General features: G+C 55.9%; 6 protein-coding genes across 6 annotated transcripts; 1 reads left to right on the forward strand and 5 right to left on the reverse strand.

Annotated features, from left to right (window-relative positions):
• Positions 1-646: 646 nt before the first annotated feature.
• Positions 647-2089, reverse strand: F5144DRAFT_491118 (nucleotide-diphospho-sugar transferase; the record flags this gene model as incomplete). Its single annotated transcript, XM_066785840.1, has 2 exons — positions 647-889; positions 986-2089. The coding sequence occupies 2 exons, from the start codon at positions 2087-2089 to the stop codon at positions 647-649; spliced, it is 1347 nt and encodes a 448-aa protein (XP_066643442.1).
• Positions 2090-2314: 225 nt separating this feature from the next.
• Positions 2315-3339, reverse strand: F5144DRAFT_247855 (uncharacterized protein). The gene has a single exon (XM_066783416.1). The coding sequence runs from the start codon at positions 3204-3206 to the stop codon at positions 2541-2543; it is 666 nt and encodes a 221-aa protein (XP_066643443.1). The 5' UTR covers positions 3207-3339; the 3' UTR covers positions 2315-2540.
• Positions 3144-5313, forward strand: F5144DRAFT_248241 (acyltransferase family-domain-containing protein). The gene has a single exon (XM_066783421.1). It carries the CDS (start codon positions 3474-3476, stop codon positions 4896-4898), a length of 1425 nt encoding a protein of 474 aa, XP_066643444.1. The 5' UTR covers positions 3144-3473; the 3' UTR covers positions 4899-5313.
• A 1535-nt stretch (positions 5314-6848) lies between these two features.
• On the reverse strand, positions 6849-7577 carry F5144DRAFT_490343 (uncharacterized protein; the record flags this gene model as incomplete). The annotated part of the gene is made up of 3 exons (XM_066785791.1): positions 6849-7058; positions 7134-7265; positions 7335-7577. Coding segments are annotated over 3 exons (585 nt in total), but the record flags the coding sequence as incomplete, so codon positions are not given.
• A 471-nt stretch (positions 7578-8048) lies between these two features.
• On the reverse strand, positions 8049-8642 carry F5144DRAFT_491614 (uncharacterized protein; the record flags this gene model as incomplete). Its single annotated transcript, XM_066785870.1, has 2 exons — positions 8049-8258; positions 8517-8642. Coding segments are annotated over 2 exons (336 nt in total), but the record flags the coding sequence as incomplete, so codon positions are not given.
• A 1243-nt stretch (positions 8643-9885) lies between these two features.
• On the reverse strand, positions 9886-12276 carry F5144DRAFT_247847 (kinase-like domain-containing protein). The gene is made up of 2 exons (XM_066783415.1): positions 10436-12276; positions 9886-10357 (listed from the first exon to the last, which is right to left on the reverse strand). The coding sequence occupies exons 1-2, from the start codon at positions 12173-12175 to the stop codon at positions 10052-10054; spliced, it is 2046 nt and encodes a 681-aa protein (XP_066643447.1). The 5' UTR covers positions 12176-12276; the 3' UTR covers positions 9886-10051.
• Between the last annotated feature and the right edge of the window lie 276 nt (positions 12277-12552).

Here is a 12552-nt window from a genome sequence, read left to right on the forward strand (position 1 = left end):
TGCTCCACCAAGGTGCATCACTTTTGGACGAAACCATCGTTCTTTTGTTTGACTCGTCGCTCGAGGTTGCTTCGCCCACTCATGGCTTCCGAGTCGATTGCTTTCGCAACTCAACCGACCATCACCTGAACCAACCAACCACTTCAGCGAGGCTTCGACTGTCATCTCATCTCCACCATGCCAGACCTCTCACCAGCTCACGCCCACGCCCACGCCCACGCTCATCGAACCAGCTTTCGTCTTATTGGGTATTCGTATTAACTAATGTTATCTAATGCCCACCGAGCTTGGGAACAGAAGCGATTCAACGCCTGCCCCAGCAAACTCGATCCAGCAACGCCGACCGAAGGAAGCAAGTGCCCGGACTTGGTCTACGCAAGCATATGTACATGGAAGAGATAAGTAATGCATCCCACCCCGACACCAACCCTTCGTTCGCAGCCCCTCGCCGATCACCGTCGACCTCTCCCATATCGAAGGAACGGTGTCGTGCCGGGCGCGATTCGTCGTAGCCTTGCCCGGCTTCCTGGCGTGTCTCCGGGCCCGCTGCCCGGCATGAACGTGTCTCATTAACAGAACCCCCAGGAACCCTCAACGCAAAACACCCTCCGGCTCCCAAAGATGCTAAAAACAACAAAAATGCACATCACGAGAACCACCCAGACTTCTTCTGCTGTTGCGCCTCCGCTCCCTCCTGGCCCTTGTCAGCTCCCTGCTTCTCCTTCTCCTTCTCAGCCTCAGCCTCCTCGTTTTCCTTCTTCTGGCGCGACGCCGCCTCCTCTTCCTCCTTCTTTTTCCGTGACGCCTCGTCCGCCTCTTTCTTCTTCCTCTCCGAGGCTTCCTTCTGCTTCTTCTTCTTTTCTTCCTCTTCCTTCTTCTTTTGTTCGGCCTCTTCCTTTTCTTTCTGCTTCTGATCAACAATCTTCTTCTGCTCCTCCTCCGAAAGCTTGGAGTAGGCCTCCACATCCTTGTCCCACTTCCTTACGCAGTCGGGGGCCCAGTTGCACCTCTCCACTTCACCATATGCCGGGTGGCTGTAACGGGGATGCCTGCTGGGCCAGTTGGACGCGTGGTAGTGGTGCCTGACGAGAGCCGCCCTGGCTTCGTGGTTTCCGGAGTGCGAGTGACCCTGGCCAGCTGCAAATGCCTCGACGGTGAGGACCAGCACCCGGCTTACGACCTTGGACTCATCGAGATCGTGGAACAGATTCCAGTCGATCTTCGTCCTGGGGTCCTCCTTGTGTAGATCCATCTCGATCATGATGGCCTCGGTGAAAGCCGACGGCCCGGTGCCGCTGATGATCTGGTCAAAATCGAGATCGACTTCGGAGAGCGAGACGCCTTGCTCCTTCGCCACGCCGTTGAGCCATGACATGATCTTCTCGATCAGCCTCATCATCACAGGCAGCTGTGGCTTGCACATGAAGGTCCACTGGCAGAAGGAACGCGACTTGGGACCAAGGATCGGGTGGTCTTTCCAGTCGGGCTCGTCGATCTCGACGCCGATCACCATATCGATGTCCTTCTCCGCATATCTTTCCGGGATGAACTTGGACAGCGGCTTGAGCGCTTCGACGTCGATGTCGGCATATAACCCGCCCTCCGCGTACATGATCATGTATCGCAGGAGGTCGGCCTTGACGATGGCAGCCTTCACGTCGCGGTAAAAGTTGACGATATCAGGCCGGTTGAAGCCATCCGGGCCGAAGTGGTATTCGACGTAGCGCAGGTCATTGTCGTCGGTCAGGACCTCGTATCGGTAGTCGGGGTTCTTGCCAACCCATGACCGCGCCGTGTTGAGGTCGCGCTCCTCGAACTTGAGCGGGTTCACCTTCCAAGTCTGCCAGATCTTTCTCGGAAAATCGGGCCTGACCTTGTCCACGCTCGACCCCGAAACGGGCGCCCGACTGAGGGGTACCCGTCCGCTCGTTTGGAAGAGGTTGAGATTGAAGATGAAGAGGATCAGGCAAACGGCGGCGATGTAGATGGGGAGGGCCCGTCGGAACTGGGTGGGCAGTCGGTTCCTAAACTGGGCTGCCGTGGCCGCCAGGGACGGAGCACCCAGCGGCGAACCGAGCTTGGCAATCATGCCGGGCAACGAGGAACAAAATCGTCAACCTCGTAGGACTGATGTGCTGCCGGGAGGGAAAAAGCGAGTGGCATCAATTGATGAAGGCAATATGCTACAGATAATGAGCAAGAAACGAAAGGCAGAAGGAAAAAAAAATATTATGCCGGTAGTGTCAGGACAGAAAGGGGGTGAGGAGAGAGCATCGCTGATGAACCTGTCCCCGGCGCTGGGCCCCTAATCAACCAGGCCACCGGCCCTTATCTTGTCTCCCGGATTGGCTTGCCCGCTGCGTTTTTCACCGGGAAATTCATCATCGAGGCAGGCAAATCACTGAGTGCGGCTCCTCTGACCAGGATCCCAGCCGCCCACCCAATCAACCCGCCGGAAAAAAACTTCCTCAACAGGGGGCTGCTGGCCATGGTCGGTCGCGGTGCGTTCCTTCATGTGGCAACGCTGATGCGAGACCAGCTCAACCAGGTGGAAATTTCGCAGCTGCCGTTCCCGGCCAATCGTACAAGCCGGCTCCTGGTTGGGGAAAGAGGCAAATGAGCCAGTGAGAAGGCCGGAATCGGGATTCCAAGTGAAATAGGGGCGCGCTCCCCGCCGGCCAGTGGCCCGAAAAGGGGCTTGCCCCACAGCGCCTTGACCAGAGCAGCATCGCGATCGGATTGTCAAGACACAGGCCCTGCAGTCTGAGGTGATCACGGTACGTCTCGCCGCACTGTGAACATGGAAGTACATACCTCCGCACACGACCTTGCTGTAAAATAACTAACGTTACTTCGTACTTCGTACTCCTCCCTCTTTTTTTCCCCCTGTTTCGAAAACGGGCAGTATCCCACGCCCAACCTAGCTCGAGACATGGAACCGCGAGACATTCCGTCATATTCCCATCCATCCTGCTGGAAAAGGAATCATTCGCGGGAATGCGATTGTGGCCAAGGGCCCAAGGCTTGGACAAGAGGCAAGACACGCGTCCGTGTCTCTGTTGACTCGTGGCGGGGTTCCTCCCTGGAGACGCAACCGCACCGCCTTCTTCATCATTTGCACTTCCTTGTAAATACCGGGGACACGCGGTTCGGCGTGTTCTAACATGCTTGAGAGGATCATTCCGCCGGCGTGGTTGCAAATTCATTCGTTCCCCCAATTTTTGTTTTGCAAGGCTGGCGCCAATCGTTGCCCTTTTCTCAGCAAGAAAACGGACCTGACACCCCACCAACGGCCGCTGCCCACACTCGCACGGCCCGCTCAGAGACTGTTCCTCTCCCGAAGTTCCGACGCTTGAAAGTCAAACTGTGAAGTATCTGGAGGTGTGAAGCCATTTTGAAGACGACCAGCAAAACCCGAGGATCCGGATAATATTGGATGGCGCCAGGCCATCTGCCGACCTCCCTCGTTCGTCATGAAATCCATCACATTTCGTGGGCTGCGGCAACTTTTTTGGCCTAGGGGCGCCAATCCCTCAGATGGCCCCCAACAACTACGACCAACCGCCTACCTCGACGGTCTCAGAGGGTTCGCGGCATTCATAGTGTACATCCACCACCATCAACTATGGGCACACGGGATAGAAGGCGCGGCCACGCTCGAAAGCGGGTTCGGGGAGGGCGATAAGTTCTTCTTTGCGTGCTTTTACATCGTTCGGAATTTCTTCTCGGGTGGCCACATGGCCGTGAGCGTCTTCTTCGTCATATCGGGTTACGTCTTATCGGTGAAACCGCTATCCCTCATCCACGCTGGTGAGCACCTCAAACTCTTCGACAACCTCGCATCCGCCCTCTTCCGGCGATGGTTCCGGCTCTATATCCCCATAATCGTGACCACCTTCGTCTACATCATGTCTTGGCACCTGTTCGGTATCTGGACCGCGCAGACGGAGGCTAAAGGCACAGTCGGGGAGGAGATCTGGAACTGGTACGTCGAGTTCAAGAACTTCAGCTTCCTCTTCAAGGAGGGGTGGCCATGGATGCACGCCAACTCCCACCTCTGGTCCATCGCGCTGGAGATGCGGGGGTCCGTGGTGGTTTACATGGCCTGCATGGCGCTCGCGCGGGCGACGCACAAGGCGCGGCTGCTCTGCCTCCTCGGCCTTGCCTACTACTTCCTCTACATCGTCGACGGCTACTACTGCGCGCTGTTCATGGCCGGCATGCTGCAGTGCGACCTAGACCTGCTCGCAAAGAAGGACGGCTACTTCCCTCGGTGGCTCCGCCGGCTGGAGCCGTACAAGACCTTCATCTACTACCACCTCTTCATCATCGGCATGTTCCTCGCGGGCGTGCCGTCGCGGACGCGGGAGATCGCGGACCTGCGCGGAAGCCGGGGGTGGTACTACCTGTCGTTCCTCAACCCGCAGGCCGTCTTCGACTACAAGTGGTTCTACCTCTTCTTCGCGGGCAACATGATCGTGGCGTGCATCCCGCGGCTGCCCTGGCTGCGGCGCTTCTTCGAGACGCGCTTCTGCCAGTTCCTGGGGCGCATCTCGTACGCGCTCTACCTCGTCCACGGACCCATCATCGGCACCCTCGGCGACCGCCTCTACTACGCCGCCGGCTGGCCCCGCGCGTCCTTTGGCAAGCCCGACCCCATCGCCCACTGGGCCAACCTCCTCCCGCTGCCCATGAACGGGCCCATGGGTCTTGAGCTTGCTTTCTTGCTGCCGAACCTTATTCTCTTGCCGCTTACGTTGTGGACCGCCGACTTCGTCACCCGCATGGTGGACGAGCCGACTGTGCGGTTTGCGGCGTGGCTGTACAAGCGGGTTCAGCGGGATGGGGAGGAGGAACAGAAGCCCGTTGCTTTGGTGCCGTTGACGCGGGTGGATTAACGAGGGGGGGATGAAGAGAGAAAGGGGGAAGTGGGTAGGATGGTTATGACTTGATGTCTTCCCTATCTGTGTCGGTGTATGTTGCATACCCCTTTCTGTTACCGTTCTTGAGATGCGCAGGAGGCATCTGGTTTTGGCGGGTGATATACCTTAGATACAAAAGGGGGCTGGATGTAAGATGCGGATTTGGAGAGGCATGCATGGAATTGGATCTTGGGCACTATCAGACTACATAATGCTAGATGAAGTCAAAGCCTTCGTGGTTTCAGTTTACATCAGGCAGTTGCCGTGTTTAGCGTGAATCTCTTGGTCTGTGTCTCACCAGAGTTCAAATCGTACACAACTCGTCCTGAACCGTTTGGGAGTGGCTTAACGGTTTGGCGCTATTGAAACGGCGTGTGCTGTGTATTGCAGCTCAAGCGTCCCCTAAATTACCCCTACCAAGCCGTTTCAGCACCTCGAAGTCGCCTCAAAACGCACGCGGGGCTGAGAATGCTCGCCGAGTTCGCCACTGCACAGCAACAGCGCATAGACCGGCAACAGCCACAGCACCGCCCTCACAGCTGCACATGCCATGCAGGCATCGCACCACCAGCAAAACCGCATCCGAATATTGGTTAGACTCGGGAAGGGACCATCGATCGAACTACCGCAAGCAAGGCAAAACCATGGAAGCAAAGCATGCAGAAACCGTCCGTCCCTTGCTTGGCGCACGCACATGCCATTCCCCGGATTCCAGCCCTGCCAGGTTCTTGCCCTGTTTTTTGTCCCGATCCAAAACAGATCCCGAAACCGACCTGAACCCCTCGAAATGTCACATTCCAGGCTTCCCGCCCGCATTTTTGTCGTCCTCCGTCCTCAGGTTCCTTGCTTCCCCAGGTCCAAGACCCCGCGCCGTCCGGCTCCGGGTTGTGTGGATTGTGGAGGTGGAGGATTTGGCGGTGGGTGGGTTTTTGTAGTGGAGTGGGTGCGGTAAAGCCGAGGCTGCGCTACGTACCTTAGCTTGTGGCGCCGCGCCGAGTGCCTGCCGTTCGGGCTGCACTTGCATTTCAAACACCCGGCGCTAGGCCTGAATCGGCAGGGCTGCCCCTGTGCTAACGGGTCCCTGGCGAATTTTCATGCTCACTGGGGTCTAGGGAAGCTTCTTTCTTGTTTTTCTTTAATTTTCTTTTTTTTTGTGAGGGGCATCCAGAAACAGAAACAAACTCGCAGGACGAGGCACGGAAGGGAAGGAAAGATAATTCTGGATTTGGCGGTGATGGATGCAACAAAAAACAACCTCGCCTTGAAGACTTTTTTAGGATGTCTCGGGATCGACATCCCACTGCAGAATACAGCGCCGGAAATGGGCGTGCTGACATGCTGACGCCATCCAAGCGTTTTTCTTCTTCGACTCGGTCCCCAATTTCTCCCGGATGCAGTTCCCGTCCGATCGAGGAACACACGACGGTCAGCTCATCAGCAATTCCTGGTTCCTCCATCTCCAGTCCTTGACTCGTTCCTTTTTTTACCTAATGGAGCCCCTTGTCTTTCGTCGCTGAGCCGAGAGATTCAGGGTGGTATTCGTAGCTGTCGGTAACATGTGAAGACGACATTGATTTTAAACCCCTGTGGCTTTTCCTATGCAGGCTAGCTTACACAGTGCATACGGCGCATCACGGCGGGTACAGTACTTGGTGTACTTTCGTTGACGATCGCAGTCAGGGTCCCACCGCCCGGGCTCTGGTCCAAGGGGGACACGGGTGGTGCGATGCGCGATCTGCGGTCAAGGGAACCGGGTGCTTCGTAAGTCAGCGGTGTGTGAGCGTGTTTCTGCAGCGGCGAGAAGTTGAGGAAGAAGATGGACAATAAAAAAGAAACGATGTTCTGCTGGGTCCATAGATGGCTCTGCACTCTGCAGCTGTTGTACCCTGCGGCATATTCCATATTCCTTATTCTTTGAGCCGTCCGTCACACCACCCCCGTTGGACAATCCCCCAATAGTGTCTTCTCATCGTCGCCTGAATATGAGACACGATTGCGTCTGGTAAACCAGATCCAGCATGAGAGCACGACAGCCGTAACGACAACGGCCAACCCAATATAGATCGCGATATATGGTGACACGAACCGTTCCCCCTCTCCGGGTTTCCAGTTGAAGAAGGTCATGGAGAAGACGGCCTGTTTTAGGGAGGTTAGCTTCCGAAAATAAGGTACCTATGGAATAATAGCTACCTTGGGTATGGGATGACTTACAGCGAGAAATGTGGCCGGAAGAAACACCATGGTCAGAAAAGCAATCGACCGCATCTGGTTCGAGTCCTCTCGCGTATCGCTCGCAATTTTGAGGTTGACCTGCGTGTCCTGGTACCCAATCTGGCTCCACGACTGTAAAGTCCAGTCCGTTAGTATCACTCACATCACCCGAACGCCCCCAAGCAGCCAGCCAGCACTCACCAACTGCGCCGACAGCGCCATCCCCTCAATCACCATCGAGCACTCCCTCACAAAACCCTCATACTCCGCCCTGATCTCCCCCAACCGTTTCCTTATCCTCACCCCGGTCTCCGTCTCCCCACAAACCCCTACCACTGCCTGAACCTCCCCCTCCATCTTCCGCACCTCCTCCCCCCACGCCAACAACACCATCCTCAACTGCCACACCTCAATCCACAAATCCACCGAATACACCTCCCCCACCCCAGAAGAACCTGAACCTGAACTCGAAGAAGGCACCGCCACCCCCAGCGCGCGAACCCTCCGCAACAAGTGGAAGACACGGTCGCGCACGAGGTCGGCGTGGCGCGTGCGCTCGAGCTCGGCCACGATGCCTGGGAGGAGAAGGGGGTGGGCGTGGGCGGAGGGGGAGGCGCAGGCTAGGCGGGAAGTCAGGGTGGTGGTGTCGGTGGGGGTGCAGCCGAGGAGGAGGGCGGTGGTGAAGAAGGATGGGGGTGATGGTGGTGTGGAAGGGGTGGTGGTGGTGTTAGTGTTGGTGTTGGGGGTGGTGGTAGTGGTGGTGGGGTGGGAGACGGAGGAGAGGGCCAGGTCGCCTGGGTGCGTGGCTGTGGTGCGGAGGATGTGGACTGTGTATGTGGTTGGGGTTGGGTTAGCTGGGTGGACGGGATGCGGGTGGTAAGTAGTGGGGATACAAAGTGGGAGAGAAAGGGGGGTTCACGGACAGATGGCGTTGGCTGGGCTGTCGAGCAGGTCGATGCTTGTGAAGAAGGCCATGTTGTAGCGGTTGACGACCCGCGCTGTGTCTCCGTGCAGAGGTAGGCATGTAACGATCTTCTCGAAACTCTTCCGCGAGAAGGGGAGATACTCGAGAATCGCCGGGTTGTGCGGGTTGTCGGGCTGCTCCGCACGGGCGGCCAGTCTGCGCTCTGTGTGTGAATAACCACTTCAGATGACCTTAACTGAGAGTAAGGTAAAGGAGATGAAACAGGGCGTACATCACTGCTAACCCAGGCCTGCCCCTCGACCGCTGCTCAGTGACCTAATCAGGTTCTTCGACTTAGCCCTGCTCTTCTTCCCATTCTGGCTACCATCAAGTACCTTTTCCAGCCATCTTGACACGTCCTGGTCTGTATCTAACCAGCATTCTGTTATATCCTGGGATTGAGTCAGCGTTCACCACACAGAAGTGTCGCAAAGACAATCAAATACCTCGTCACCCTCAAAGCGATACACTGCTTTGCTCCTCTGTGGCTCATAGCGGTAAAGGTCATCCAAGTCTTGGTCAAAGAAGGCAGGGTCCTTGAGGGGCCTAAGTCGACAGGGTCAGCATCACTGGTCCGTAACTGTTTGATATGTTTGACAGAGAAGTGGAGAGCTGCATTGCTGGCGGAAGAACTACCCGTGCTTCCGGGAAAATGGGTAGGAGCAGATAGGACTCTGTGTTTTTGACATACCAGTCCATCTTCCGTGCTCCACGATTCTGACACTCGGTACTGCGTCTGAATCCAAACAGTGCAACGTATTGCTGAGCGGTATAAATATGGATGGGTGGATGTTTCCAGCACTGGGCGGCTTTCACCAAGGCATCTTTCATCTAGCATGCACGAGGCTCCGCGAGTGCAACCGTGGCGGGGTGCATCGTGGTGCGTCGTGGCGCGTCGTGGTGCATCGTAGTTGGAGAAGCTGTACCAATGATGGCCCTCTGCACCCCTCCACACTATATGATCTTGGGAGCATCCGTCCTGCATCTGCCGTGATGCCCGGCTACGGTAATGGAAGACGGCAACATGCATCATATCATTTGCTGGTGTTGCACCACGATATGCCGTGCTGTGTTAGGCGGCGTGTTGATGCCCGAAACAATGAAGCCTTGTGTGCGGCTCTTTCAGACAGTGGGGCAATTCTGAGCTCTTGCCGGTATATTAAGTAGGCTATTGGTTCTCTGGGGAGGTCTTCGCCTCGAAGGAAGCCTTGACAAGTTCTAGGAACGCACGGTTTCCATCACCACCCTTTTCACTGCGGCATCAGAAGACGGTCTCTCACCGGTCAACCAGTAATCTTGCAGTCATATTTCCAGGTGACCAAAGTCTCTCAGCCATCATGACAGTCGAGCAGATCATCCACCTGCGCTACAACGACATCAAGTCCCTCAAGGAGGAGCTCACGAGGCTGTTCCCGAACGGAGGTTTTACGGTTGATGTGTGTTGGTATCTTTTGAAATGTTTGAAGCCTCGCTGACTTGTATCTTTCCGAAATATAGGTGCGGATGGGACAAGTCTTCCTGTATCTGCCTCGAGAGCTTTCCCAGGTAAGCCATGGTTCTTTCCATTGATCATACACCGCTCCTCGCTGATCGTGATTCGCACAGCCTGAAATCGACGTCATCAACAGCAAGCAACGACACTACCAACGAGCATCGGATCGGCGCCGCAAGGAAACATGATTACGTGGTTGTGAATTCGTGGGGGGGTTCATGGCAGACGGGGTAGTTTTATTCCTGGCGGCAGAACGGGCGGAATACGCAGGAGAAGCTTGATCTTCTTTTCCTCTCGGTTCAAGGTTTAATGGATGTTTTGTTCTATCACAACGTACACTGCTGGTGGCTCCATCATGATCGGGCGGTAGGCACCCGTCTAGTACTGGCATTCCACGTCCTTGCATCCGATGCCGAAGAGAAAAAAGAAAGAGAAAGAGAAAGGAAAGCGCTCTGTGTTCAATCAGCTCCAAGTCCGTGGTGACCGCCTTGGCGAGCATCTGTTGCTCGGTCCCCCGTCGGGATGAGACCCGTGCCTCTCAAGTCGAGATATACCTGCGCCCTGAGTCGTTGGCCTGGGACGGGGAGAAGCCACCACTTGGTAGGATTCGTCGGCGACCCTATTGTACAAGGCGTCGAGCACTGTGCACACGTTGCTACACTCGGCACGGCCTTTTGGGTTGACCACCAGCATGTTCTGCATGACAAAATCCAACAGGCGGTGTATGGGATCGGAACAATCTAGATGGCCATGCAGTTCATCGACAAACTACATGTTTGCAGTCAGTATCCATCTCGTGCAATATGGGATCGGGTTGATCGGGCATGATCCGACCAGTGGCATTACCTGTTGGACTTGGGGGTTGATGCCGTGGGCACACTCTCCCCTCTTAAAAAAATGATCGAAAGTAAAGTTGGGCATCTCGGGGTCGTCGCTCACCCTACGGCGCGTGACAAATGCATCAACCAAGGCCCAACCACCGAGGTACCAAGCCGCAAACTCGAGCAGAACACAACCGAACGACCAGATGTCGAACGATCTCGAAATGTAACAGAATTCTCGATCACATTCCGGAGGGCAGTACGTATAGGTAGCAGCAAACCCATCCCCGTCGAAAACGTACGACTTGGTTCCGTCGCTGTGGAAGCGCGAGAGGCCAAAGTCGGTGATAACCAGCTTCCCGCGGTCGCGGTCCTCAGGATTTCCCTGATTTCGAAAGAGCAGAATATTAGCAGGCTTGATGTCTCCGTGTCGGCCGAAGGGTTTCTCGGTCCTGGAATCTAGGCCGTCGCCAGGCCCGGTGGTCTCGGTTGGCTGATATGAGTGGATGCTCTGAAGGCCACTGGCGAGCCCCTGACATTGGTCAAGCAGCCACAGGAGGTTGTCTCTGTCAAGAGGAGACCCAGGATCTGCCTTCTTCCAGAACTCAACAAGGTCGCAGTCAGCCCAGGGAAGAATGACGCAGTATTCGTCCCCGTGATGGAACGCTGCTTGGAGCGAGATCAAATTCGGGTGAACGTCACCACTAAAGCGGTTCAGAATCTCGATTTCGTTCTCGAACTTCCTCCTAATGACCTCACTAGTAAGCTTTTTGGAGACACGCTCAGGTTTGAAGCGCTTCACGGCAAACATGCCATCACTTGCTTTGCTGAGGTCGAAAGTGTGATGGCGTGGATGAATTTCGACTTTGGACACGAAGCCATATGCTCCCTGGCGCAATGCTTCCTTGTCTTTTTCAATCCATGGAAGCACGACCGGCCTGGGCAATTCGTAGAGCCAGGCGCCCCCGGGCTGGCCGCGGGCAAAAAATGGGGTCAACATGAGCCATTGCTCTCGCTCAAAGCCCTCATGGTCGACCCCCGGCCAGTGGCTGAGCCAGGCCAGCGCGGTGCTAGCATCACCTCCTAATCTCATCTTAGGGCGCGAGACCGAATCGGCTCTAGGGATGGGGACCGTCTGGAGAGGGAGGTCTTTGTCGCGGATGCCCTCGTCGATGAAGAGGACTATGTCCCACCCGCGTTTGAGCAGGACCAAAATGGCGAATATCTTGCGGTAGCCCGACTTAGTGTCGTCGTCTGGCTTCCCATGGATTGCGCTTTGTGCATAATTCTGGACCTCCTCGTCTGTGAGCTGTTTGCCGAGGTGATGTCTGCCTTCGTCGATGACGGCCTCGATCTCCTCAGCCGTCATCAGCGCCTCAACCAAGCCCTTAGGGTAATATTGAGAACCTGGAGGCTGGCTGGACTCGCAGCGAAGACTCATCAAACGGTCAATCAGAGGTTCGTCGGATGGCGCAGTTGGCAATGTGATCTCATCAGTCGAGGTTTTTGCCTCATTGTATTGCGCATCGCCCCGGTCCCATATCGTCATCCGCGATGCTTCAGTTTCAACTTCGCTTGCCGTCGGCCACCTGGCCGATTGCCCAGGCACATTGAGGTCATTCTGGCCTCGGATGGCATCCAACTGCGGCCCTGGGCCATCAGAACCTCGAGCGTTCGCATCATCGGACCGGCCGGCACCTGGCAGGGCCTCGATATCTGCTTGTAACGGGTCACCGTTGCGTTTGTCGTGCTTAGAGGGCGGCATTTGGGAGTAATCGGATCGGCGGGGATGATGGATGATGCTGTCTTGTTCGTCTTGGGGGTTAATGAACGCTAACCAAATAGCCCAAAGATCCAAATGAAGCGGCCTCCTGACAATGCTGTTCAGTTTCACGTTTGCTCGTCAAAAAGAAGTACATACTTCGTAGCTTTTGTGTTTCCAGTGCCTCGTCAAACAACCCACCTCCATGTACATGTACCTGCCCAACTACCCAACAGAGCCTCAACGTTCAGGGCCACCAACAAATGGAATACGGAATGCCCGACATGTGACGGGCATCATTTGCGTGCAGCTGCCGGCCAATTGCCGGCCCAGGCACAGAGGGGCGTCATGCAGGGTGGGTGGCCGCAGGCAAGCTTGGC

The sequence above is a fragment of the Chaetomium tenue genome (assembly GCF_020726465.1).
Source record: "Chaetomium tenue strain MPI-SDFR-AT-0079 chromosome Unknown F5144scaffold_4, whole genome shotgun sequence".
In the NCBI taxonomy this organism is placed as follows: Eukaryota; Fungi; Ascomycota; class Sordariomycetes; order Sordariales; family Chaetomiaceae; genus Chaetomium; species Chaetomium tenue.

Coding starts and splice junctions, on each gene's coding strand:
- F5144DRAFT_248241 (XM_066783421.1), top strand. CDS start 3,474: ATGAAATCCATCACATTTCGTGGGCTGCGGCAACTTTTTTGGCCTAGG.
- F5144DRAFT_247847 (XM_066783415.1), bottom strand. CDS start 12,175: ATGCCGCCCTCTAAGCACGACAAACGCAACGGTGACCCGTTACAAGCA. Junction 10,358..10,435: donor TCAACCCCCAAGTCCAACAG/GTAATGCCACTG, acceptor GCAAACATGTAG/TTTGTCGATGAACTGCATGG.
- F5144DRAFT_247855 (XM_066783416.1), bottom strand. CDS start 3,206: ATGAATTTGCAACCACGCCGGCGGAATGATCCTCTCAAGCATGTTAGA.